Below are 25,740 nucleotides of genomic sequence, written 5' to 3'. Positions count from 1 at the left end.
ACTCTGCTGTGGCCATGCTCTGCAATGTAACTACTAGGGAAGGCGGCACTATTTTCAAAGCACAGAGGGGCTAGGTGAGTGTAAGAGAAGGTGATGAACAGAATGACAGGGATGGACAGACATAGCAGGGTTGAGGGATGAAATGACATACAGGGGCTAGGTGAATAGACATAGCAGGGTTGGAGATATGTGGACACACACACACACAATTTGTTGTCTTATATTATGAAAATAGCAGAAAGCATAGAAAATTGCCACAAGATACTATTGAATAAACTAGAAGAGCGGACTATAATGCCCTTAATAAGCTACATTCCACAAGTGCGCATTTTATCTTATATATTGTGAGTAATCAGTAAAAACTCAAACTGTGAGGATTGCTGCCAAGTGGAATCAAAACTCGTAGTAAAACAACAGCAGGCTGTGCTAAAGTGTCAAAATAGCTATAAAGCCTCTTAATTGTGAACAATCCAAAACATGTTAGAAATATGAGTAATAATTGCAACAGTGGAGTAAGAAACAAAAAAAATAAAATCATTTTGCTGTATGGCATAATATAGCTGAAAGGTTCTTTGTCATAAGTAACAATTAAATGTTTGGAGGAATCAGTCACGTTTGAATCCATTGTAGTTCCCATCTGGTGTACATCTGAACTTGTCTCTTCATGGTTTAGCACCTTAGTGGTAGTATGAACATGTGTCATCGTGCTCACAGTTGACGTACTAGGCTCTACACCAGCAGTAGACGATTTCACCTCATGAATGGATTTAGTGACCTTTGTGTCACCGCTTGTGGTCCACCAAGTGTAGGGAGATGATGATACTAGTTGGGAGCTAGAATGTATCTCTCTAGTTGTTGTGTGCCGGCATATTGACTCACTTGCATTCAAAACAGGAATATTCATCAATTTGAAAGGAGTTCTGCAAACAAGTGACATAGCATCATGTACCTGATTCATGTTTTGGCGAAGCCATGCAATAAAATCTAAAAGATTGCAATCACAGGCCCAAGGGTTGCCATCTAAACGCACTATTTGCAAACTGGGCAACCCCTTAAACAAATCACCAGGAAGGGTCTGCAATCGACAGTTGTTCAGATAAACATACTGAATATTTTGAAGAGAGCCAAAGAGATTGCCTTGGAGCACTTCAAAGTAGTTATTGAAAAGAGATAGATTTTTCAGGCTTTGCAAATCTTCAAAGATTCCCTCCTCAAGAAAAGTTAGATTATTGGAATGTAGTGACAGTTCCAAGACATTACTCAGACCATGAAATGCATCCTTTGGAAGACTGTGAAGCTTTGGGTTTCTGGTCAAGACCAGTAACTGTAAGTTGGTGAGATTACTGAAAACAAGACTTGGCACAGTTTCCAGATCTGTATGGTAGATCCATAAAGATTGCAAGTTGTCCATTCTTCCAAAGAGCACAGTGGGGAATTCAGTTAATGGATTGTCATAAAGCGTTAACATAGTTATCTCTGGCAAATGTAAAAATAATCCATCAGGTAATGTTTTCAGTTGGTTTCTGGAAAGAGTTAGCGTTTTCAAATTAGGAGAGTAACTAAATGCATCTTTAGAAATGGTTTGGATTTTATTTCCATATAAAGCAAGCTCTATCAGGTCTCCAAGATTAATAAAATTCCAGTTATTGATCTCAGTTAGCATATTATTGTAGAGGTACAAGTATTCTAGATTGATCAGTGAGCTAAAAAGGCTTCTAGGCAAGGTGGAGAGCTTATTTCGGGAAAGATTCAGAACTCTGAGACTTTTGAGTCTGCTTAGCAAACCATCTGGCAATTGTGCTAGGTAATTTCTGTTTAGAGAAAGCTCCTCTAGTTTCTCTAAATGTGAAAACAAATATTCATCTATTTGTGTCAATTCATTTTTATCAAGGAACAACTGTATAAGACTTTTTAAGGAATCAAATACCCCTGGAGGCAGACTCTTAATTTTATTGTCTGTAAGCTTAATGGAGTGTAGAATTGTAAAACCTTTAAATGCTCCAACTGTTACTATGGATATCTGGTTAGAGTCCAGGGCAAGACGTGAGGTCACGTCTGTTGGCTGGAAGCTGTCTTCTGAAAGTTCGGAGGCAAGAGTATTTTTTATAATAATAGAAGTATAGTTATACGGTATTGCGAGTTTGGCAAAGTCTGCTATATCTCTTCCAGTACAGAACACTTTGTCTTTTACCAAACAACTACACATAGCTGGACACGAAGCACCAACCAGTAAAACATTGGGTACACTTAAGAAGAAGAAGAAGATCATCTTCATAGAAACACCTAAAAAATAAAGCAGAATTAACAAATATCCCACACGAATATCACAAACACCATTTTCCTGATCAATCATGGCAGCATTTACTCATGGGTTAGCTCCTCCCCTTACAGCAGAAAGGACAGGAAACAGAACTCTGAAACTGGTATAAATAGATCCTCCCCCTTCCCACCAGGCAGTTGTTTTTCCTGTCCGTCATAGCAGTTTGGAAGGAGTCTGCTTATGCAGGCCTAGATTTTTTCTTTTATGCCCAGCAGGCAATATTTTTGAAGCCCTGCCGGGGTTCAGCCTCTAAGCCCTGAAGACCCAGCAATGCACTATTGTAAAAGTGGCTAGCCTGGGTACCCCCTTTAGTGACCGGGGGTCGGACCCAACCTCTCCCTCAGGGGATGAAAATGGTCCACTGCATGCCAGGGTTCAGCCTCATCCCTGAAGATCCAGCAACAGGCCAGCTTGGGTACCCCCTCAGGGGATGTATGTTATATACTGCCTACATGAAGCCAGGCCAGGGTTCAGCCTCTTATCCCTGAAGACCCAGCAAACAGCACATCTGTAAAGGTTGCCAGCCGGGGTACCTACTTCAGCAACCAGGGGTCTGACCTATCTCTCTCCCGGAAGTGATGACAGTAGTCCACTGCATACATGATCTGCCGTCACATTCTATGTTTCTATTAGAAAACTGGGCAGACTAGATGGGCCGAATGGTTCTTATCTGCCGTCACATTCTATGAGGCCCAGCCGAGTCCAAGCCTTTATCCCTGAAGACCCAATATACAGCACTTCCATAAGGTGACTACCTGGGTATACCTATTCTATGTATTCCACCTTGTCTGGGGTTTGGTTAAACCTTCTTCCACTGGTGATGATGAATGGCATATGGGGTACAGATGGAAGCCTATAGTTTAAACAGTTTAGGCTGTCAGTTGTTTAAATCCCCATTTTGCCGCTGAAACACAGGCCTGCAACGGTTCAGGTAAGTGTATTAGGAATTTAGATTAAAACTAGTATAGGCACCTGGGTCTCTGTTCTTTCGGTCCCTCCCAGCTGCTTACATTAGGCTTCCTTCTAACAAATAGGTCACATTTAGGAGGTTGGTGTGGTGAGCATTTAGGTAAGTTTATACATGAAAGAATACTTGGTGCAAAAGAGTGCTGATAATGCAAGGAGGCATTGTGCAAAAGAGTGCTGATAATGCAATGAGGCATTGTGAAAAAAGAGTGCTGATAATGGATATCCTGGCTGTATAAAGTCTGTTGGAATTCCACAGTCCTGAAGACAGAGAAATATCCAAGGTAAGGGAACTTTCCTGGATAACTTATTTGAAGTACACACATATATATGGCCAGTTTTAAAATTCTAACTCTAAGTCCACACACACACTTGTTTCTATCAAGGCATGTGGCATTGATTGCTGTTATCTGTGCATTATCGCAAATAAGCAGGCTTTTGCAGATAGTGGAACAATATACTGCACAGGAGACCACTGGGTCTCAGTATCTGCACACGAACGGGTTTCTGTTACAGCATCAGTATGTTTCCAATATGTGCTCTATGTATGAATTGGTCTGAAGACTGACTCAGTGTGTGCCCAGTATATGCTCTATGTATGAGTTACTATGAGGACACGGCCTCAGTATATGTATCCACTATATGCTCTATGTATGAATTGGTCTGAAGACTCCGTCTCAGTGTGTGCCCAGTATATGCTCTATGTATGAGTTACTATGAGGACACGGCCTCAGTATATGTATCCACTATATGCTCTATGTATGAATTGGTCTGAAGACTCCGTCTCAGTGTGTGCCCTGTATATGCTCTATGTATGAGTTACTATGAGGACACAGCCTCAGTATATGTATCCACTATATGCTCTATGTATGAATTGGTCTGAAGACTCCATCTCAGTGTGTGCCCAGTATATGCTCTATGTATGAGTTACTATGAGGACACGGCCTCAGTATTTGTATCCACTATATGCTCTATGTATGAATTGGTCTGAAGACTCTGTCTCAGTGTGTGTCCAGTATATGCTCTATGTAAGAGTTACTGTGTGAACACTGCCTCAGTATAAGTATCCACTATAGGCTCTATGTATGAGTTACAATGAGGTCGCTGCCTCAGTATATGTATGCACTATATGCTCTATGTATGAATTCTATGAGGACACAGCCTCAGTATATGTATCCACTATATTGTGTATGTAGGAGTTGATCTGAAGACTCTGCCTCAGTTTGTGTTCTTTATATGCTCTGTGTTGCTGTGAATACACAGGCTCAGTATATGTACTCTACATGCTTTATGTGTAAGTTGGAGACATTGTTTCAGTGGATCTGTTCACTATATGCTTGATGTATTAGTGGAAACACAATATAGGTGAATGATATAAGACACATCATCTATATGAATCCAATCTAACACAAGTTCTATGTGTGGTTGTTAGTCACAACATCAGTATATGTGAGTGGAATAATATGTGCATGAAGCTCTGTTAAAACACAGCCTCAATTTAGCTCACTCATATAATCTTAATATGTGTGCAGGCATAGTGTCACTGTATATAGCAGATGTAGGCTATGTATCATTACTGTTTGAACAGACTCAGTATATGTGACAATATCTCTGTGCATAAGGTGCTGTTAGAAACCCACAATGCATGTGATTCCTATATTCTGTATGCAGGTTTGTATTAATATATAACCCCAATTTATACACGGCCTTGGTAGATTTAATATATACAAATTATATAAGGTCTGTTTTGCGCTTAAATGTAATACAGCCCAATTCTAGCAAAAACAAATGCACTGTTACACTGGGTAAGTACCTATTGCCTACAGTGGATTTTCTATTTCCGTTTTTTAAATGAAGTAAATAAGAGAAACATACTGCTGTGTATTTATACATGAGACCATACTACAAAAGTGTTTTTATTGCCAGGTATCATCTCCTCTCTGATTCAAGATAGGAATGTTTTTTTGTTAAGTTTGGTGGCAGTGTTAACCTTCAGATATATGCTGATTACTGATGCACAGTTAAGTAGATCTTGCTGGTTACAGGAGCACAAATTGGGCTATTTATTAATCTCCTAAGTAGTTAACTCTGAAACAATTACCTGACTTTTCTCTGATATATTTATTTTCTTTCTAAAATCTATTTTAACTGATTTAAAATCTGTTAATATTGGCTTTTTCTTTCACCTGGTCATAACTTTAGTATCATTTTATTTTTCTGCAAGCTTCTACTCTGAAAAATTCACTACTCCTGATCTGGTTTATACTTTTTATTCAGTATTCTCTTTTATTCCTTGGGGACCTGAAAGTTTGGCAATCCCTTAAGTATATGTCAGGGGTGGCATGCCTTTGGTTCTTAAGGAGTTAATGTTCAGAATTTTCTCACAGGTTCCCCTGTTGTGAAGGGGAACATTATAATTTCCTTTCTGCAATAAAAGGTATTCTTTTAGGCTCATATGCTCCAGGTAACTTTGACACTGTGTATTGTAAGTATTTTAATTGACATTGGAAGGTCTTTCCAGTTCCTAGACCATTCTACCAGGTTTACTATTTCAGGTAAAATTCACCTGCTACCAGAACAATAGAGGAAATCCCTGAACACGTAGTTCCATTATGGACCTCTCTTCTGATATCCATGGGGATTCTTCTAGGGTTCCTTATTTCTGGAATTTGCAACCAATGTGTGACTTTAAGTGGTTGATTCATCCTGCATAATATAAGGTAATGCAGCTTGTTGATGACAAACATTTGACTGATTTTTACATGGTCCCTGTACCTAGATCGGTATAATTTATGGTCACTCCTAACATTGCATTGATTTAATAATTGTGGATTATATGCGTGGTTTGGTGTTGATATCTTGCACATAAAACCAACTGCTTATTATCACCATAGGTTCTGCCATAAGTACTTCATCACTATCTGAAGATAAGGTAAGAGTAAGTATGCCGGTTGTTTGTTCTCATAAGGATAACTGAATATCCTCTACTATCCTGCTTATTATGTCTGTTGCCACAATGTATCATGTGCCTATTGCATATCTCCTACTCAGTTTGCACAACAGTCTCTAATAAATTTGATTATGCTGTTTGGCATAATCTCTACTATTTACAATATGTTTATCTTTGAATGTAGGTACTGACGTGGTTGGCCTACATTGCCTACTTATAATTTAGTAGTTACCACAAATTCTACGGTTCATACCAATATTTATATTTTTTCCTCAACTAATCTGTATATGATTATTTTTGCATTTGCCTAGTAATATTATTGGTTTATACCTCTCCTGTAACTGATCATTACTGTATCAATTCATCCACGGTGTGTGGTATTGTTGTGAGTCTGATTTTGCAATTTATATTCTTTGTTGCAGTGTTTCTTAAAACCGGCTCTTATTTCTCTACTAGGCTCTGCCTCTTTCTGACAGGCAGATATTGATTTGTTTCCTGTATCTACAGGTAAGTAGTTCACTAGGCAAGAGGACGCAATGTGAATTGTCTTTAATAAATACATCCAAAAAGTAGTGGGATTCTCAGTGTAATTCTCCCCCGTTAAATAGCATGGTGTGACTGTTCTCATCCAACAGTGTCTGATTGTTCCAGTATGATTTCTGGAAGTTAAGCGTTTGTCAAGGTTCTGATTTGATGATGCCATCCATTTGGTTTAAAATTTATATCAGAAAAGGACATTATCCTTTCTTGTTGACATAATAGTGTGGTGGAATCTCGGTAAAAATAAATTTAGTAGGCCGAGATTACCACGTGGCATGTGTACGTGCATATGCTGACGTATCGATCAGTTGGTTGCACGAGGCAAGATACGATCAGTAGTGTACGGAGCATGTGCAAGAATACAGGATGTAGTACTCCCCCTCCTCCATTGTGCTGGACAAGCCATGCGGTCAAGCAGGAAGTTAATTCTTATTTGTATTGATTGGTCAAGAGAATGTGCGGGTGGAGCTTAATATGGGAGGAGTTATGTGCCTATATAGGGAGCCTGCACTATTGTCCGGGACTCAGAACTTGTGGTATTTTGGTGACGCTAGTCCCTCTGAGTCCCGATCGGTGATCCAATAAAGAATCTCTTCCTTCCTGAAGAAACCTGTGTCCATCTCTCTGTGCTTCGCTTCCGTCAGTTTCTCCGGTATCATTTGGTGCATTGGCCGGGAAGCTCATCGTTCAACGGTAGCTGAGAGGCAGAGGCGTGAGACGGTCTATCTTTGCCCACGTTCTCTACGGCTGCACCCCTGAACTTCTGCGTGGACCTCCCTTCGTCTCGGCGCCACTGGTCTGTTGTCCAGGAGATCATCGGCCTCTACGTGAGAAGTGCTGGGGTGTCCCCGTCGATGAGTGTGAACTCAGGTTCAGGAACGAGGAGGTAAGACAACTGCTGTTTTAGACGGCAGAACCCACTAGGGGTATACCGATTGTGCGGTAGGCCCAAAGGGGTTTGAATCTGTGTATCTGCCCCCTCTGTCGGAGGGAAGGAGCGAAGGCGCACCGCTCGATCGAACGCTCTTTAGTCAGACCGTTTGATTTTGTTAGTCAGGCGGGGCTCTGGTGTAAATAGCCCTAGCCGGACACCGGTGTCTTGTCTAGACTAGCGTTCTAGGGTGTATATTTTGTTCGCTAGGTCGGAGGGACCGGGAGACTAAGCGGCGTCTGTGTAAATTCGGTTCGCTAGCTCTCAACCTATCTGGGCTAAGTGGGAAGGCGTGTAAATTTGGAACCCACTAGACTTTTGATAGTGCGACTAAGAGGCGTCTGTGTAAATTCGGTCCTCTAGCTCGCTATATATGGTGATTGGGCAGTGTGGCTAACCAAAACGTATGTAGATTGTTTTTAGGTAGTCCATTCAAGGTACTGGCCAATAGTTTAGTTGGGAATTGTAAATGTGTTAACGATTGTTTAGTAAAGTGTATATCTTGTTAGATAGCGCGAGCTCAGCCGTCTAGCGAGAGTGTTAATAGTGTGTTGCTGTATCATAGTGCACGGTACCATAACCCTGTATATTTACTGACACTGTATATAAGTACTAATCATTGTCGTCCATTGCATGTTTAACACCATAACCACTAATAATTGTATTGTGACCTTAACTTGTGCTTTGACCTATGCTAACCGTACTGTAACCGCTATTTGTAAAAGACGATGTTACTGGGGTGTGTTATAGACGGGTAATTCGTATATAAAGAATTATAGCGTGGGTGACTGTATAGTTACGCCAAAGGGCATAATATTGATTATTTAGTGACTGGTGTAACAGCTGTGTGTGTACGGGAATTCCCTGAGTGTTTATTGTTATTGTGTACGTTTCACTTGGTAACCGTACCACGTGGTGCTGTTGCCAGAGGAAACGGGTGTGACTGTTGAATAGTACGCGTGCATAGTATTTGTTGTCAACGACGTTCCATTGTTAAGTATGGGTGCGTCGCAGTCAACGATTCCGGATCCCTTAGGTTGTAAGGTGAAGAATTTTAAAAAGGGATTCAAAACTTGTGATTTTGGGGTTAAAATGTCTCCTGTACGTTTGGTCACTTTGTGTACTAGGGAGTGGCCTACTTTGGTTGCGGCATGGCCGCCACGTGGCAGTTTGGATCCAACTCTGGTACAGCGCTTACACGTGGCTGTATCAGGTAGGCCTGAACTTTACGGCCAGTTTCCTTATATTGATTGTTGGAGACAGGCCGTAAATGACTCGCCAAAATGGCTCCAGACATGCCACGAGGAGCAATGTCGCCTCATGGTAGCTAGGACTTGTTTGTCCACTAGGACTGGTGTTAGGCCCATTTTGGACACGCCCCCTGAGTCCGAGATCCCTTTGCCGCCCCCTTACTTTCCGTTAAGAGGAAGTGACGCAAATGCAGGAAGTCCTGCAACCCTCCCCTCATTACCCCCATCCACTTCCGCTTCCTCCTCCAGTACAGGATCCACCCCCCCTCGTACTAAATCTCCCCTTCCGGAATCAGAACCAACCCCCATTAAAAACGAATATCCTGATTTGGCGCCACTTCAGACTTCCGGTCAAGCTTCATCTAGCTCGGCTCGAAGTGTTTTATTTACAACCTTTTCCCAAAACCAAGCTCCCACCTCCCCATACCCTATTTCTCCCCGACTGGAACCTATGACTGACGCCCCTCCACGTAGCCCCATACAGACCCGACAGCTGACCGGTGCCCAACAATTAAAACACTATCAGATGCCTCTTCGTCTGAATCCTGGGTCAGCCTATATCGATGCTGCAGGCCAAATGGCACATGCTGACCCAGTCTTTGTATATGTCCCATTCACGACAACCGATCTTTTAAATTGGAAGACCCACAATTCCTCGTATACTGAGAAACCACAAGCTATGACTGATCTGTTCACCTCAATAGTACAGACACATAACCCGACATGGGCTGATTGCCAGCAGTTATTAATGACTTTATTCAACAATGAGGAAAGGACAAGAATTAATCAAGCGGCCATTAAAGCACTAGAGGATAAAGCCCGTACTTTAAACCAAGCCAATCCATCAGCATGGGCCGCAACACATTATCCCAACACCGATCCCGATTGGAATGTAAATGGTGCTGATATGGTTCAACTCAGAGCCTATAGAGACGCTATAATTGCTGGCATGAAAGCTGGAGGAAAGAAAGCCATTAACATGTCGAAGACAGTTGAGGTGATTCAGAAAAGTGATGAAGCGCCCAGTGTCTTTTATGACCGATTATTGGAGGCATACCGCTTGTATACCCCCTTTAATCCGGAAGACGCAGACAATTCCCGAATGGTGAACTCCGCCTTTGTCAGCCAAGCTTATGGAGATATTAAGCGCAAGCTACAAAAGTTAGAAGGGTTTGCAGGTATGTCCATCACCCAACTAATGGAGGTAGCGAATAAGGTATACATGAATAGGGAAACAGAAAGTAAGAAAGAGGAAGAGCGCAAGATGCGTAGAAAGGCAGACATGCTAGCGTTAGCGATCGCAGGCGTAGATAGACGGGGCCCAGATAGAGGCGATAGTAGATGGAATGAGGAACCTCTAAGTAGAAATCAGTGCGCATACTGTAGGGAAGAAGGGCATTGGAGAAATGAGTGTCCTCGAAGAGAACAGTGTGAGAAAGACAGACCTAGGATAGGTTATGGAAACTTTAGAGGCAGAGCGAGAGGTAGAGGAGGCCCCGGAGGGAGTAATGGTAATAGAGGGAGTAATGGGAACAGAGGAAGTGTTAGGGAAGACAGGTATTTTCCAGCAGCGCAAAGGTCCCGCGATAGAGAAGGTAGGGACTTTGTAGGATTGGCTGACACGGTCATGGAAGACTATTGATACCGACCGGGCTCCATCCCCCTTGGTCGAGCGGAGCCTATGGTCGATGTATCAATAGGGGGAAAAAGGAGTGCGTTCATGATCGACACTGGTGCTGAACATTCAGTGGTGACTAATCTAGTTGCTCCTCCATCTGGAAGGACTATTACTGTAATAGGAGCAACTGGAAGAAGTGCTGAAAAACCGGTTCTTAAAAGTCGACTCTGTACATTGGGAGGCCACGTAGTAAAACATCAATTCCTTTATATGCCTGAATGTCCAGTCCAATTGCTGGGACGTGATATGCTATCAAAATTACAAGCGCAGATTACGTTCCTACCAAATGGAACAACATCCTTAAAGTTTAATGGACCTTCAGGTATTATGACATTATCCGTACCAAAGGAAGAAGAGTGGCGACTTTATACAGCGTTGACTAGCCATAACCCTAGGAGTGATGAGACATTATTCAACATACCAGGAGTTTGGGCAGAGAACAACCCACCAGGACTGGCCCGCAATATTCCACCTATAAAAATTGAACTAAAACTTGGGGTTTATCCAGTGAGCCTAAGACAATACCACATCCCGCAGAAGGCTAAGAAGAACATCCAATCCTATCTGGATAAGTTCATACGGTATGGTATCCTAAAATTCTGTACTTCCCCCTGGAACACCCCATTGCTGCCTGTTCAAAAGCCCGGTACAGATGAGTATCGACCTGTGCAGGACTTGAGAGCAGTCAATGATGCGGTTGTTAGTATACATCCAGTTGTACCCAATCCATATAACCTGCTTGCTTTAATTCCGGGCGGGGCTACTTACTTTACAGTCTTAGACCTCAAAGATGCCTTCTTTTGCCTCCGAATTGCCGCAGAAAGTCAATGTATTTTCGCTTTCCAATGGGAGAACGCTGTAACGGGCTCAAAACGCCAAATGACTTGGACAAGACTGCCCCAAGGGTTTAAAAATTCACCTACCCTATTTGGTTCAGCCCTAAGTCAAGATCTACTGGATTTCGAGTCCATCCCAGGAGAGTGTGTATTGTTACAATATGTAGATGACTTGTTGATAGCAGCAGTTACAAAAGAAATCTGTCAGCAAGCAACGCACGATCTACTACACATTCTCTGGAAGGCAGGATACAAGGTGTCTAGAAAGAAGGCTCAGTTGTGTTTGCCAACTGTCAAATATCTGGGATTCCATATCTCTGAAGGTCAAAGAATTATGGGGCCAGAGAGAAAAGAAGCTGTGTGCCAAATACCGATACCCAAGAATAGAAGACAAGTGCGAGAATTCTTGGGGGCAGCAGGCTTCTGTAGGATATGGATTCCCAGCTATGCGATACTGGCAAAACCTCTGTACGCAGCTATCAAAGGTACAGAGCACGACCCCTTCTTATGGACCCAAGAACAGCAAACGGCATTTGAAGATGTGAAGAAGGCTTTGATGAGTGCCCCAGCATTAGGTCTACCTGATCACACACGACCATTCTACTTATATGTACACGAGCAAAGAAGAATGGCTGTGGGAGTATTGACACAGTACTTGGGATCATGGCAAAGACCTGTTGCCTACATGTCTAAGCAATTGGATGCAGTGGCCAGCGGACTTCCACCTTGTCTAAGAGCCGTAGCTGCAGCCGCCCTGCTAGTAGCTGAAGCCGATAAACTCACTCTGGGTCAAGAACTTTATGTACGAGTCCCACATGCAGTACAGACGTTGTTGGATTACAAAGGAAATCATTGGTTTAGTAACAGCCGTATGACCAAGTATCAAGCAATGTTGTGTGAAAACCCCAGAGTGCATTTAGAGACTGTAAACACCTTAAATCCAGCTACCCTTTTGCCACAACCTACTGAAAGTCAACATGATTGTTTGGAAGTAATGGATGAAGTATTCTCAAGTAGACCAGATCTTCGTGATTTTCCCATCCAGAACCCTGATGTTCAATATTACACCGACGGCAGTAGTTATGTGAAAGAAGGGATCCGCTATGCAGGATATGCAGTGACAACAATAGACAAGGTGATAGAAGCTCGGCCACTGGCGAAAGGAACATCAGCACAAAAGGCAGAATTGATAGCACTGACACGAGCGTTACAATTGGCTGAAGGTTTAAGAGTGAACATCTACACGGACTCCAAATATGCGTTTTTAACCACTCATGCCCACGGAGCTTTGTATAAAGAAAGAGGACTACTGAATTCAGAAGGCAAAGAAATCAAATACGCAGCTGAAATCCTACAACTATTGGAAGCAGTGTGGGAGCCGAAAGAAGTCGGTATCATACATTGTCGAGCGCATCTGAGAGGAGATGGTGATGTAACCAAGGGAAATCGGATGGCAGATAGTGCAGCTAAGCGTGCTGCTGAATCAGGAAGACAGGAGTATGTGGGGCATATAGCTGCTCTTATACCAACTCCACTGTCCCAATGGACTCCAGCTTATACAGCTCAAGAAGAGGAGTGGTTAAAGACTGAACCAGGAAAGTATTTGGAGAACAAGTGGTATCAGCTAGAAGATGGAAGAATAGTCATACCAGCATCACTAGCGGTAGAAATTGTCCAAAATTATCACAACAATCGGGATGTCCGATCTACAAATAGACTTTACAGTGATGCCTAAATCGGGTGGACATCGTTACCTGCTGGTAATTGTGTGCACCTATTCAGGCTGGGTAGAAGCATGTCCTACTCGTACAGAGAAAGCAGGAGAAGTTGTGAGATTCCTGCTACGAGAAATAATACCCCGATATGGACTACCCTGTTCTATAGGATCGGACAATGGTCCAGCTTTTGTTCATAAGTGCCTACAACAACTGACTCATATGCTTGGTATAAAGTGGAGGCTTCATACAGCATATAGACCCCAGAGTTCTGGTAAGGTAGAGAGAATGAATAGAACTATTAAGAATCAGTTGGCTAAAATGTGTCAGGAAACCCAACTTAAGTGGAACGTTCTCTTACCCATAGCTCTATTGCGAATCCGCAGTACCCCTACCAGAAGGATGGGCCTCTCTCCTTTTGAAATCATGTATGGACGACCACCTCCCGTACTTGGTAACTTAAGGGGGGACTTGAGTCAGTTGGGAGAAGGAATTACCCGGCAGCAGGTTGTAGAGTTGGGTAAGACTATGGAGGAGGTACAGAAATGGGTACAAGATAGATTACCTGTGAATATTTATCCCCCTGTTCATAGTTATCATCCAGGAGATCAAGTGTGGATTAAAGAGTGGAATAATGTACCGTTAGGGCCCAAGTGGAGAGGTCCTTATGTTGTTCTTTTGTCTACCCCTACAGCGATAAAAGTAGCCGAAGTGACTCCGTGGATACATCACTCCAGGGTTAAACCAGCAGCAGTCGATTCTTGGCAAGTTACAGCAGATCCAGAGAATCCCTGCAAGATCCGGTTAAAACGCACTACTCAGTCGGAGTAACGAGGAACTATTGTGGATTACAAATTTTATTGTTACAGGGATTTGGTGAAGTGAGTGTTTTTAGACGGCCATAATAAAGCCTGTCCGCTTACCGACATATAGTTTATAAGCCAGGGAAAGTCTCGAAGGGACTCCTGTGAAGACGAGCAGAACTCCATTCCCTGCAGCCCTTACATCCTGGAAGCTGAGGTGCCTTCGCACGGACGAAGACTGAGGATGACGGCGAAAGATGTGTTGATGATAGTGTTTATTTATGTGTGTTTTTATATTCAGGAAGGTAGAGGTACCGACACTCCTAGCTGTGAGGTGTGCATTAAGACTACGAGAACAGGTAACCATATTTCCCAAACCCTAATTTGGCATTCACAATACGAGTGTAAAGGAGATGTATCGAGATGTAGATACTTAAATATAGATTATAGTGTGTGCCATTTAGGAGTAGGAGAACCTAGGTGCTTCAGTCCGGAGTATCAACCCCGTACAATTTGGTTGACTCTCAGGAATGGAGATCCTCAGGGGACCCTAATTAATAAGACGGTGTTAGAATCCGTACATTCTTCGGGTGTTCTGCTATTTGATGCGTGTAAGGCGATATCAAGTGGTAGAAAGCCGTGGAATGTATGTGGGGATCTTAGATGGGAGAGGACGTATGGGTCTAATGATAAATATATTTGTCCCAGTAGTAAAAATAAATATGTGAGTCCTAGATGCCCAAATAAAGACTATAACTTTTGCCCATATTGGTCTTGTGTGGGGTGGGCGACTTGGGGACAGACAGTAGACAAAGACATGATAGTGACTAAGTTGCCTACCAGCCCATATTGTAAGTCTATGGAATGTAATCCCATCCATATACTTATAAATAACCCCGATAAGTTCTTAGACAAATATGGCAATTTATTTGGGTTTCAGATATACGGGACGGGTTTAGATCCTGGGACAGTATTGTTTATAGGGATAGAGACTGATACGGTATCCTCCCAAACTCATCAAGTATACCATTCCTTTTATGAAGAGATGAGTATAGATAATAAGATCCCCCATAATGCTAAAAACCTGTTTATTGATTTAGCCGAAAGTATTGCCGGTAGTCTTAATGTTACCAACTGCTATGTGTGTGGAGGTACTAACATGGGAGACCAATGGCCTTGGGAAGCAAAGGAGGTAATGTCCGGTTCTGAGGCAGTTGACCAATTAATATCTACACAAGCCGATTATCATATGAGTGTTAGAGGTAAATCTGAGTGGAGATTAAAGACCTCCATCATAGGTTATGTTTGCATAGCAAGGAAAGGAATAATGTATAATACTTCTGTAGGAGAATTAACTTGTCTAGGGCAAAAAGCTTATGATGATGATACAAAGAATACAACTTGGTGGTCGGCTTCAAATGTCTCAGAACCATCTAACCCGTTTGCTAGATACGCCAATTTAAAGGATGTGTGGTTTGATTTATCTATCACATCTACCTGGAGAGCCCCAGCAAATTTGTACTGGATCTGTGGTAAGAAAGCCTATTCGGAGTTGCCACAGGACTGGGAAGGGGCATGTGTGTTGGGTATGCTCAAACCATCCTTCTTCTTGTTACCGATTGAAACAGGTGAGACTTTAGGTGTTAAAGTGTATGATGTGACTCATAAGAAGAAAAGGGGACCCATAGAGATAGGCGCCTGGGAAGATGATGAATGGCCTCCCCAGCGTATTATAGATTATTATGGGCCAGCCACGTGGGCAGAGGATGGTACCTTTGGTTATAGAACCCCTATTTATATGCTCAACCGTATTATAAGATTACGGGCGGTGGTTGAGATTATTACTAACGAAACATCACAAGCGCTCAATCTTCTAGCGAAGCATAATACCAGGATGAGGACAGCAGTCTACCAAAATAGATTAGCCTTGGATTACCTTTTGGCAGTAGAGGGAGGTGTATGTGGGAAGTTTAACCTGAGCAATTGCTGTCTTCAAATAGATGACGAAGGGCAAGCAATAGCGGAGCTTACTAGCCATATGGTTAAACTAGCGCATGTGCCTACTCAGGTATGGAAAGGGTATAATCCAAGTAGTTGGTTTGGTAGCTGGTATGAGTGGTTTGGAGGGCTTAAGGCAGTGGTAGGTGGAGTCCTACTGATTTTAATGTTGTGTCTACTCCTGCCGTGTCTTATACCCTTAGTAGTTAGGTCTGTGCAAAGCCTGATAGAAAATATAGCAGAGAGGAAGGCTGCTGCACAGATAATGGCGATTTATAAGTATAAGGCTCTAGATCAGGGAGAACCAATGCAGGAAGATGAGTGTTGAAGATTCACATCATAGATAAAGTCTGGTCTGGTTCATGGTAACTTGCGGTGTATGCAAACCCAGGTTAAGTGATGCCTCAAGTAATTGTAAAATATCAAGAGGCATCAAAGGGGGGAATGTGGTGGAATCTCGGTAAAAATAAATTTAGTAGGCCGAGATTACCACGTGGCATGTGTACGTGCATATGCTGACGTATCGATCAGTTGGTTGCACGAGGCAAGATACGATCAGTAGTGTACGGAGCATGTGCAAGAATACAGGATGTAGTACTCCCCCTCCTCCATTGTGCTGGACAAGCCATGCGGTCAAGCAGGAAGTTAATTCTTATTTGTATTGATTGGTCAAGAGAATGTGCGGGTGGAGCTTAATATGGGAGGAGTTATGTGCCTATATAGGGAGCCTGCACTATTGTCCGGGACTCAGAACTTGTGGTATTTTGGTGACGCTAGTCCCTCTGAGTCCCGATCGGTGATCCAATAAAGAATCTCTTCCTTCCTGAAGAAACCTGTGTCCATCTCTCTGTGCTTCGCTTCCGTCAGTTTCTCCGGTATCAATAGATCTATAATTTCTAGACCGTGTCTGGGTTTCAATAAGGTTCTCTAACCTTGTTCCTTCTCTAGACTAGGCTATCAGGGCCTTAATGCCTATTTGGCTCTAGATTTATTCAGGATATTTCAGACATTTGAATGCCAGGAGGTTGCTGACCTTGCAACCTCTAGGGTAAATTAACTTGTCTGAGCAGATTTTATGACAATATCCTATTGATTGCTTGTTTGGCTTTTGTAAGGTTTATGCAGCTCAATAATGGTTTTTATAGCTATTAGCTGTTTTTGAACTCTGTCCCTCCCTCGATATATATACTGCTTGGGTATTCCCCATGAGTAAATGCTGCCATGATTGATCAGGAATAAGGAGAATTGTTTCATACTTACCATAATTTTATTTTCCTGATAATTATTCACGGCAGCATTACGGTCCCACCCATATACTATAAGAGATGTGAAGCTAGTTACTAAGACTGCCTGATGGGAAGGGGGAGGATCTATTTATACCAGTTTCAGAGTTCTGTTTCCTGTCCTTTCTGCTGTGAGGGGAGGAGCTAACCCATGAGTAAATGCTGCCATGAATAATGATCAGGAAAAGAAAATTACGGTAAGTATGAAACAATTTTCCTTATTCACACACACAAATGTTAACTCAGTAGCTAAGGTTGTAGGCTAAATATTGCAGGTTTGGTTCTGAGGTCAATTACATACATCCTTACCATTAAATTGTAATTGTAATAAAAACCTAATTCTGGGATATATTTGAAAAGCAATAAAAACTAACTTGTACTTTCTGGGAAAACAGTTATTATTATGACTATTAATAACAGCATACACTTCTTCTCTTTATGAAGACCAAGGATCTAAAGTGACCAGGCAGTAGATATGTGCATTCATATTCCTAGTATCTGGAAATGGCTGAAAATTTAGATTTTTGTTCATTTAGTCAGATTCCAAATATTCAACGGGGAAACCTTGAGTTCAGGCATTCATATGGATGTTACTTTGACACATGTATGTTACTATGGACTTTACTTTGGCACTAGAATTTGTTGCAGACCACGTACACCCCATCATGTCAATGGTGTTCCCTGGTGACAACGTCCTCTTTCAGCAGGATAATGCACCCTGCCACACTGCAAAATCTGTTTAGGAATGGTTTGTGGAATATGACAAAGAGTTCAAGGTGTTGTCTTGGCCTCCAAATTCTGCAGATCTCAATCAGATTGAGCATCTGTGGGATGTGCTGAAACAACAAATCTATGGAGACCCACCTTGCAACCTGCAATACTTAAAGAATATGCTTCTAATGTCTTGGTGCCACATACCACAAGACATGTTCAGAGGTCTTGTGGAGTCCATGGTTTAAAGCATCAGAGAAGCTTTGGCAGCATGAGGGGGATGTACACATTATGAGACACGTGGTTTTAATGTTGTGGCTGATAATGTTTAGAAGAAATTAAGCCTAATGAAATAGTTTTGGTGTATAAATCGTGTTCCTGCAAACTCACTGCTCAATTATTTCCCATTTAGAAGTTGTGGCAAAGAATTGAAGAGTGAGTTTGCATGACCTGGCAGAAATTGTGAAATTTTGCCATTGATTTTGAAAATATGACTGATCATGCAAAAAAAGTATTTTATTAAAGCATAGTGATCATATAAAGCCATTTATTATCACATAGATTGTTTGGCTCTTTTTTAACCCCTTAAGGACTGGACTGTTTTGGCCATGTTGTACGTTAAGGACCAGGGCTGTTTTAACCCCTTAACACCGCAGCCAAATGTACAAGTTGTGAACGAAACAAAATGTAAACAAAACCTGGCATTTGCGCTATATGTCTGTCAAACCGTAATTCACCTCTTTCATATTAAATGCACCCCCCCTTATTATATATCATTTTATTCAGGGGAAACAGGGCTTTCATTTAATATCAAATATTTAGCTATGAAACATAATTTAATATGAAAAACATGGGAGAAAATAAGATTTTTTTACATTTTTTTAGTTCTACATGACATTTTAACTGTCAATGTCATAATACTGTTTGCTTTAACTGCAATAAAATACACATATTTGTATTCAGCAAAGTCTCACGTGTAAAACAGTACCCCCTATGTACAGGTTTTATGGTGTTTTGGGAAGTTACAGGGTCAAATATAGCGTGTTACATTTGAAATTGAAATTCGCCAGATTGGTTACGTTGCCTTTGAGACTGTATAGTAGCCCAGGAAATAAATTTACATCCATAATGGCATACCATTTGCAATAGTAGACGACCCAAGGTATTGCAAATGGGGTATGTCCAGTCTTTTTTAGTAGCCATTTGGTCACAAACACTGGCCAAAGTTAGCGTTAGTATTTGTTTGTGTGTGAAAAATGCAAAAAACGCCAATTTTGGCCAGTGTTTGTGACTAAGTGGCTACTAAAAAAGACTGGACATACCCCATTTGCAATACCTTGGGTTGTCTACTATTGCAAATAGTATGTCATCATAGGGGTAATCTTCATTCTTGGGCTACCATAGGGTCATAAAGGCAACGTAAGCAATCTGGCGAATTTTAATGTGAAAAAAATGAAACACAAGCCTTATATTTGACGCTGTAATTTTTGAAAACACCATAAAACCTGTACATGAGGGGTACTGTTGTACTCGGGAGACTTCGCTGAACACAAATATTTGTGTTTCAAAACAGTAAAAAGTATTGCAGCAGTAATATCGTCCGTGTAAGTGCTGTTTGTGCGTGAAAAATGCAAAAAACTTCACTTTTACTGGCGATATCATCGTTGTAATACATTTTACTGTTTTGAAACACTAATATTTGTGTTCAGCGAAGTCTCCCGAGTAAAACAGTACCCCCCATGTACAGGTTTTATGGTGTCTTGGAAAGTTATAGGGTTAAATATAGTGCTAGCAAATTAAATTCCTTATACTTTCGGCATGGGTTGTCAGGCAGGTCCCGCTAATTGTAATTAATTAGGATACCTAATTATGTAAAATTATTACATAAATATATGTGTAGAATTAATATATGTATATATATACATATGTGTATATATATATATTTTTTTTAAAATATTTTTATTTATATATAGGTATATATATATAGTGATATATACGTATATATTTATGTATATAGATATATATTATTTCGTTCTACGTGTATTTTGATATAAATATATATACATTAATATCACAATACAGTTAGAACGAAATAAAACACATCTATATATTTTTTAATATTTTATTTTTAATTATTTTTTTTATTTAATTTTTTTACGTATTTACATATTTTTTTTTATATTATTTATAAATATATATAACAATAATTATATATATATATATAATCAGTATCAGTCTACGTGTAATTTGATAATATATATATATAATTATATATATATTAATATTAAAATACACCTAGACCGTGTATGTGTATATATGTGTATATATATACTTAGATCATATATATATATATATATAGTATATATATATGATCTAAGTATATATATATATATATATATATTTTTTTTTTTTTACACTTTTAACTTTATTTTATTTTCAGCCAGCAGGGGGACCAACTGTCATTACAGTTGGTCCCCCTGCTGGCAATGCCTGAGCCAGCTATACCGGCCATGTGATTGTGAGGTCCTCGCAAGGACCTCACTCTCACATGACCGGGAGGGACCGGAGGAGGCAGATCTGCCGCGGGGGGGCTCCCTGGGAGTCCCCCCAACCGCGATCGCCGGCGTGGGACCACCGGCGACCGGGTAAGTAAAAAAAAAAACGGCGGGCGTATATTTACGTCCTGCGGCGTTTAGAGCCGCTTTTAAAAGGACGTAAATATACGTCCGCCGGACTTAAGGGGTTAACACTTTTGTAGTGTTTAGCTGTAATTTTCCTCTCGCGCATTTGGTCTTCCCATACAAGTTAAATGTTGTTTTTTTTCAGGACAAGAAGGGCTTTCTTTACATACCATTATTTGTATCATGTCATATAATTTACTTTAACCCCTTAAGGACTGAGCCAAATGTACATGTTGTGATCAAAACAAAACGTAAACAAAAACTTGAATTTGCGCTATATGTCTGTTCAGGCGTAATTCGCCTCTTTCATAATATGTCCACCCACACTTATTATATATCATTTTATTTAGGGGAAACAGGGCTTTCAGTTAACATCAAATATATAGGCATGAAACATAATTTAATATGAATAAAATATTAAAAAGTGGGAGAAAAAAAAATGTTTAGTTCTTTGTGACATTCTAACTGTGAACGTCATAATACTGTTTGCTTTTACTGCAATAAAATAGACATATTTGTATTCAGCAGTGTCTCACGTGTAAAACAGTACCCCCTATGTACAGGTTTCATGGGGTTTTGGGAAGTTACAGGGTCAAATATAGCATGTTACATTTTTCAGTTTTTTCACATTGAAATTCGCCAGATTGGTTACGTTGTCTTTGAGACCGTATGGTAGCCCAGGAATGAGAATTACCCCCAATGATGGCATACCATTTGCAAAAGTGGCTACTAAAAAAGACTGGACATACCCCATTTGCAATACTACATAAAACTATTTAAAAGTGAACTATATAGTAAAAAGAAGTATAAATAAAACCAGTCCTTGTAGGCAATCCTTAATCCTTAAAGATCCTTAAAGATTAAAGATGAAGGATTGCCTACAAGGACTGGTTTTATTTATACTTCTTTTTACTATATAGTTCACTTTTAAATAGTTGTATTTATTCTGTTTATTAATAAAGATTCTGTTTTAATACCCAGTAATTCTTGAGCTCCTTATACTCTTACCATCACTCTGCTGTTCCTGATCTACACATATCCCTAGGTGGGGATTGTTCCACCTAAAGCTCCATACACTAGAGCAGGTCATTGCTCTAGCAAATGTAAGTAGGTCAAATATTATTTACTTATCCTACTTTTACATACGTACTGTACCATTGGTATACATCCTTATTTTTTTCATATGATGAATCGCACTACCTTGGTAATCTGATACCAGCAAAAAGAAATCCTTAGACGGGGATTGTTTCGTCCAGGCTCCTAAAATAGAGCTTTATAAGCTCTGGAAAACGTGAGTGCCCCTTTGGAATATATCTTTATAACCATATTATTCATAACATACTGCACTATCATTGTACTTTTATTTCCCTTTTTTAAGAGTAAGACACACAATTGCGAAATCTGCTGCTACCTGTGTATGTATGATTTTATTATAATAATTCTTAGCGCTGTCCACCTAATTTACTTGCTTGTTTTGTTCTATTGTTCACAAGGTAACTCCTTGTTGGTGAATAGCTGCTTTATTGGATAGAGAGCACTTATCACTTTTTTTACATACAAAAAGATATGGCTGCACTCACGGATATTCCTTTAAAACTTAACTTTTATTCGGTTCCATAAAACAGATCGACGTTTCAGTCCAACATGTGGACTTTCATCAGGATCATGTGTGTATATATATACACGTTTATAATTTTTGTAATTATTTTTATTTATATATAGGTATATATATAGTGATATATACGTATATACTTATGTATATAGATATATATATTAATTTGTTCTACATGTATTTTGATATCTATATATATATATATATTAATTTTAAAATACAGTTAGAACGAAATTACGCATGTTTATATATTTTTTATTTATTTATTTTTATTATTTTTTTAATTTTATTTTTTAACGTATTTATATTTATTTATTATTATATATAAATATATATATATAATGAAAAAAATATATATATTTAATCAATATCATTGTAAGTGTATTTTGATATTAATATATATATATTAATATTAAAATACACGTAGACAGTGTATGTATATTTATGTGTATATATATATATATATATATATATATATATTATATATATGATCTAAGTACCGTATATACTCGAGTATAAGCCGACCCGAATATAAGCCGAGGCCCCTAATTTTACCCCCCAAAACTGGGAAAACTTATTGACTCGAGTATAAGACTAGGGTGGGAAATGCAGCAGCTACTGGTAAATTTCTAAATAAAATTAGATCCTAAAAAAATTATATTAATTGAATATTTATTTCCAGTGTGTGAATATAATGAATGCAGTGTGTGTGTATGAGTGCAGCGTGTGTGTATGAGTGCAGCGTGTGTGTATGAGTGCAGCGTGTGTGTATGAGTGCAGCGTGTGTGTATGAGTGCAGCGTGTGTGTGTATGAATGCAGTGTGTGTGTATGAATGCAGTGTGTGTATATGAGTGCAGTGTGTGTATATGAGTGCAGCGTGTGTATATGAGTGCAGCGTGTGTATATGAGTGCAGCGTGTGTATGAGTGCAGCGTGTGTATGAGTGCAGCGTGTGTATGAGTGCAGCGTGTGTATGAGTGCAGCGTGTGTATGAGTGCAGCGTGTGTATGAGTGCAGCGTGTGTGTATGAGTGCAGTGTGTGTATGAATGCAGTGTGTGTGTGTGTATGAATGCAGTGTGTGTGTATGAATGCAGTGTGTGTGTATGAGTGCAGTGTGTGTGTATGAGTGCAGTGTGTGTGTATGAGTGCAGTGTGTGTGTATGAGTGCAGTGTGTGTGTGTGTATGAGTGCAGTGTGTGTGTGTATGAATGCAGTGTGTGTGTGTATGAATGCAGTGTGTGTATGAATGCAGTGTGTATGAATGCAGTGTGTATGAATGCAGTGTGTGTGTGTGTGTGTATGAATGCAGTGTGTATGAATGCAGTGTGTGTGTGTGTATGAGTGCAGTGTGTATCATTACAGGCACTCCCCCTGCTGGCATTGACATGGACGGCTATGCCGTCCATGTGATCGCGGGGTCCTCGCAAGGACCTCGCGATCACATGGCCCTGGGGGGCCGAAGAGGACAGAGGGGAACTCCCTGGGCTCCCAGGTAAGTCCCCCATACCGCGATCGCCGGCGTGGGTAAGTACAAAAGATCGCAGGACGTTCTATGCCGTCCTGCGGCGTTTAGTGCCACCAAAATAAAGACAGCATAGAACGTCCTGCGGTCTTAAGGGGTTAACTCCTAAATTGCAGAGAACTGTGCAGTGAGTCTGCAGGGCTATGAGCTATACAGAAAAACTGCTTCAATAATCTGTTGTAGTTTTGGTGACTAAAGTATCCATTTAATTACAGTGAAGTTAAAGGGATCCAAAGAGACCAGGGGTGCCCAAAAGGTAGATCCCCAGCTGTTGTAAAACTACAACTCCCATGATGCTTTGCATGCTTTTAGAATGACAAAGCATCATGTAAGATGTAGTTTTAAAACAAATGGGGATCTACCTTTTGGGCACCCCTGTCCTAGACCCTCTAAAGCACTTAAACTTGCTGGAGTGCTTTGTGTGAAGAGTGTGTCCTCTTTTTTCATTTTACATAAAGTGCAGATTTCTATAGAAATTGGCACTTTTATACATTGATATGCCACAACATTAAAACCACCTGCCTAATCTCATGTAGGTCCCCCACATGCTACCAAAACAGCTCTGATAAATCTAAAGTTGTTTTGGTGACTATAGTGTCCTTTAAAAAAATTAATTTTGAGGTTCCATTTACATCTGTATGTACAAATAGAGGTGAAAGGAACATATTTGTGATCTCTCTCTCCTATAAATCACATTAGATACCAGCCATGTGGCCATTGCTATATAAATGTCTGCTTCCCAACAGCACAGAGTGTGAGGACTATTGCCAGGACTGAAAATGTCTCTTCACAATGGCTAGTGGGCAAGGAGTTTTTGTAAATTTTATTGAGGAGAAAAAAAGATGAATACAAAATGTGTTTCTGTGTACAATTGAAACACTAGAGCAGATTATTCTCATGCAAATTAATTTAAACAAAATTATTTAAAATAGCATCAATAAACAAAATGTACACTGCCTCTAGTCTCTTTCTCATCCCATCACAAAGTATTTTCTATATATACCCATCACTTCCCTTTATTGTGAATATGTGTAAAAAAAAAAAAAAAAAAAAAAAAAAAATTTCAAGGTGACTGGAACTTTTAGACAAAATAAGCAAGTTCAATGTAACTGGGACAAGAAAAAATTTCAGTAATGCTATATGTAAATAAGAGGCAAAATATTTAAATGTTTCCATATTAATTCTCTATGGTCTATGTTTGGTGCTTCCAATTGATTTACTAATTAGTAGATGGTTTTCAAGGCTGTAGCCAAAGCTGTCCATTTGATTTTGACGTGTTTGAGTTTACAGCATACCAAATAGTGGGGATTCGGGGGTAAATGGGAGTTTAGTGGAGGGAGGAATTTTGAGTTCTGAAGTAAAAACATTTACCTGTAGAAGTGGAATTTTAGAATTGCATTGAACATTTAGTGTATTCAAAGCCTGTACTGTGTTTTAACCTACATTACAAGCTAAAGTTTAAAAGTAATGATTATACGATAATGATATAAACACTTTTCCCATAAGCATGTAATAACTTTTATCGAAAGGCTGCCTATATGGTCGTTAATAGCCAATACATTATTTTAAATGTATAAATATCAAAGTTTATTTAGCAAGTGTAAGAGCCAACTCTGGTGTGTTCTAAAAAAGTCAAATGGGTTTATCTAGTAAATTGAAACCGAAACTGCTAAGCCCATTAGCAAAATTCTCCATCTTAGCTGGTCACATTTTGTCTATATTGGCATAAACTTTTCAATACAGTCTTGAATTCAATGTTCAATGTGAATAATCCCCAAAGCATTATGAACACAGCTTTCTAAGCAGAATCTTCAACACACTGAATTAGGTAGGAAAATGTTTACCGACAACTGATTATTCTAGAACCCAAGTTATAGAAATAAATTTTAAAATATTAATGTATGTCAACAAATGCTTACCCCTCTCAAGCTGGTCTTCAGTTC

At 40.1% G+C, this 25,740-nt stretch overlaps 1 protein-coding gene across 1 annotated transcript; it reads right to left on the bottom strand.

Annotated features, from left to right (window-relative positions):
• Nucleotides 1–310: 310 nt before the first annotated feature.
• Nucleotides 311–25,740, bottom strand: LOC134585622 (platelet glycoprotein V-like). The gene is made up of 2 exons (XM_063441070.1): nt 25,717–25,740; nt 311–2,283 (listed from the first exon to the last, which is right to left on the bottom strand). Exon 2 carries the CDS (start codon nt 2,273–2,275, stop codon nt 353–355), a length of 1,923 nt encoding a protein of 640 aa, XP_063297140.1. The 5' UTR covers nt 2,276–2,283; nt 25,717–25,740; the 3' UTR covers nt 311–352.

The sequence above is a fragment of the Pelobates fuscus genome, chromosome 2 (assembly GCF_036172605.1).
Source record: "Pelobates fuscus isolate aPelFus1 chromosome 2, aPelFus1.pri, whole genome shotgun sequence".
Lineage (NCBI taxonomy): Eukaryota > Metazoa > Chordata > Amphibia > Anura > Pelobatidae > Pelobates > Pelobates fuscus.
This window is presented reverse-complemented; position numbering and strand designations above follow the sequence as displayed.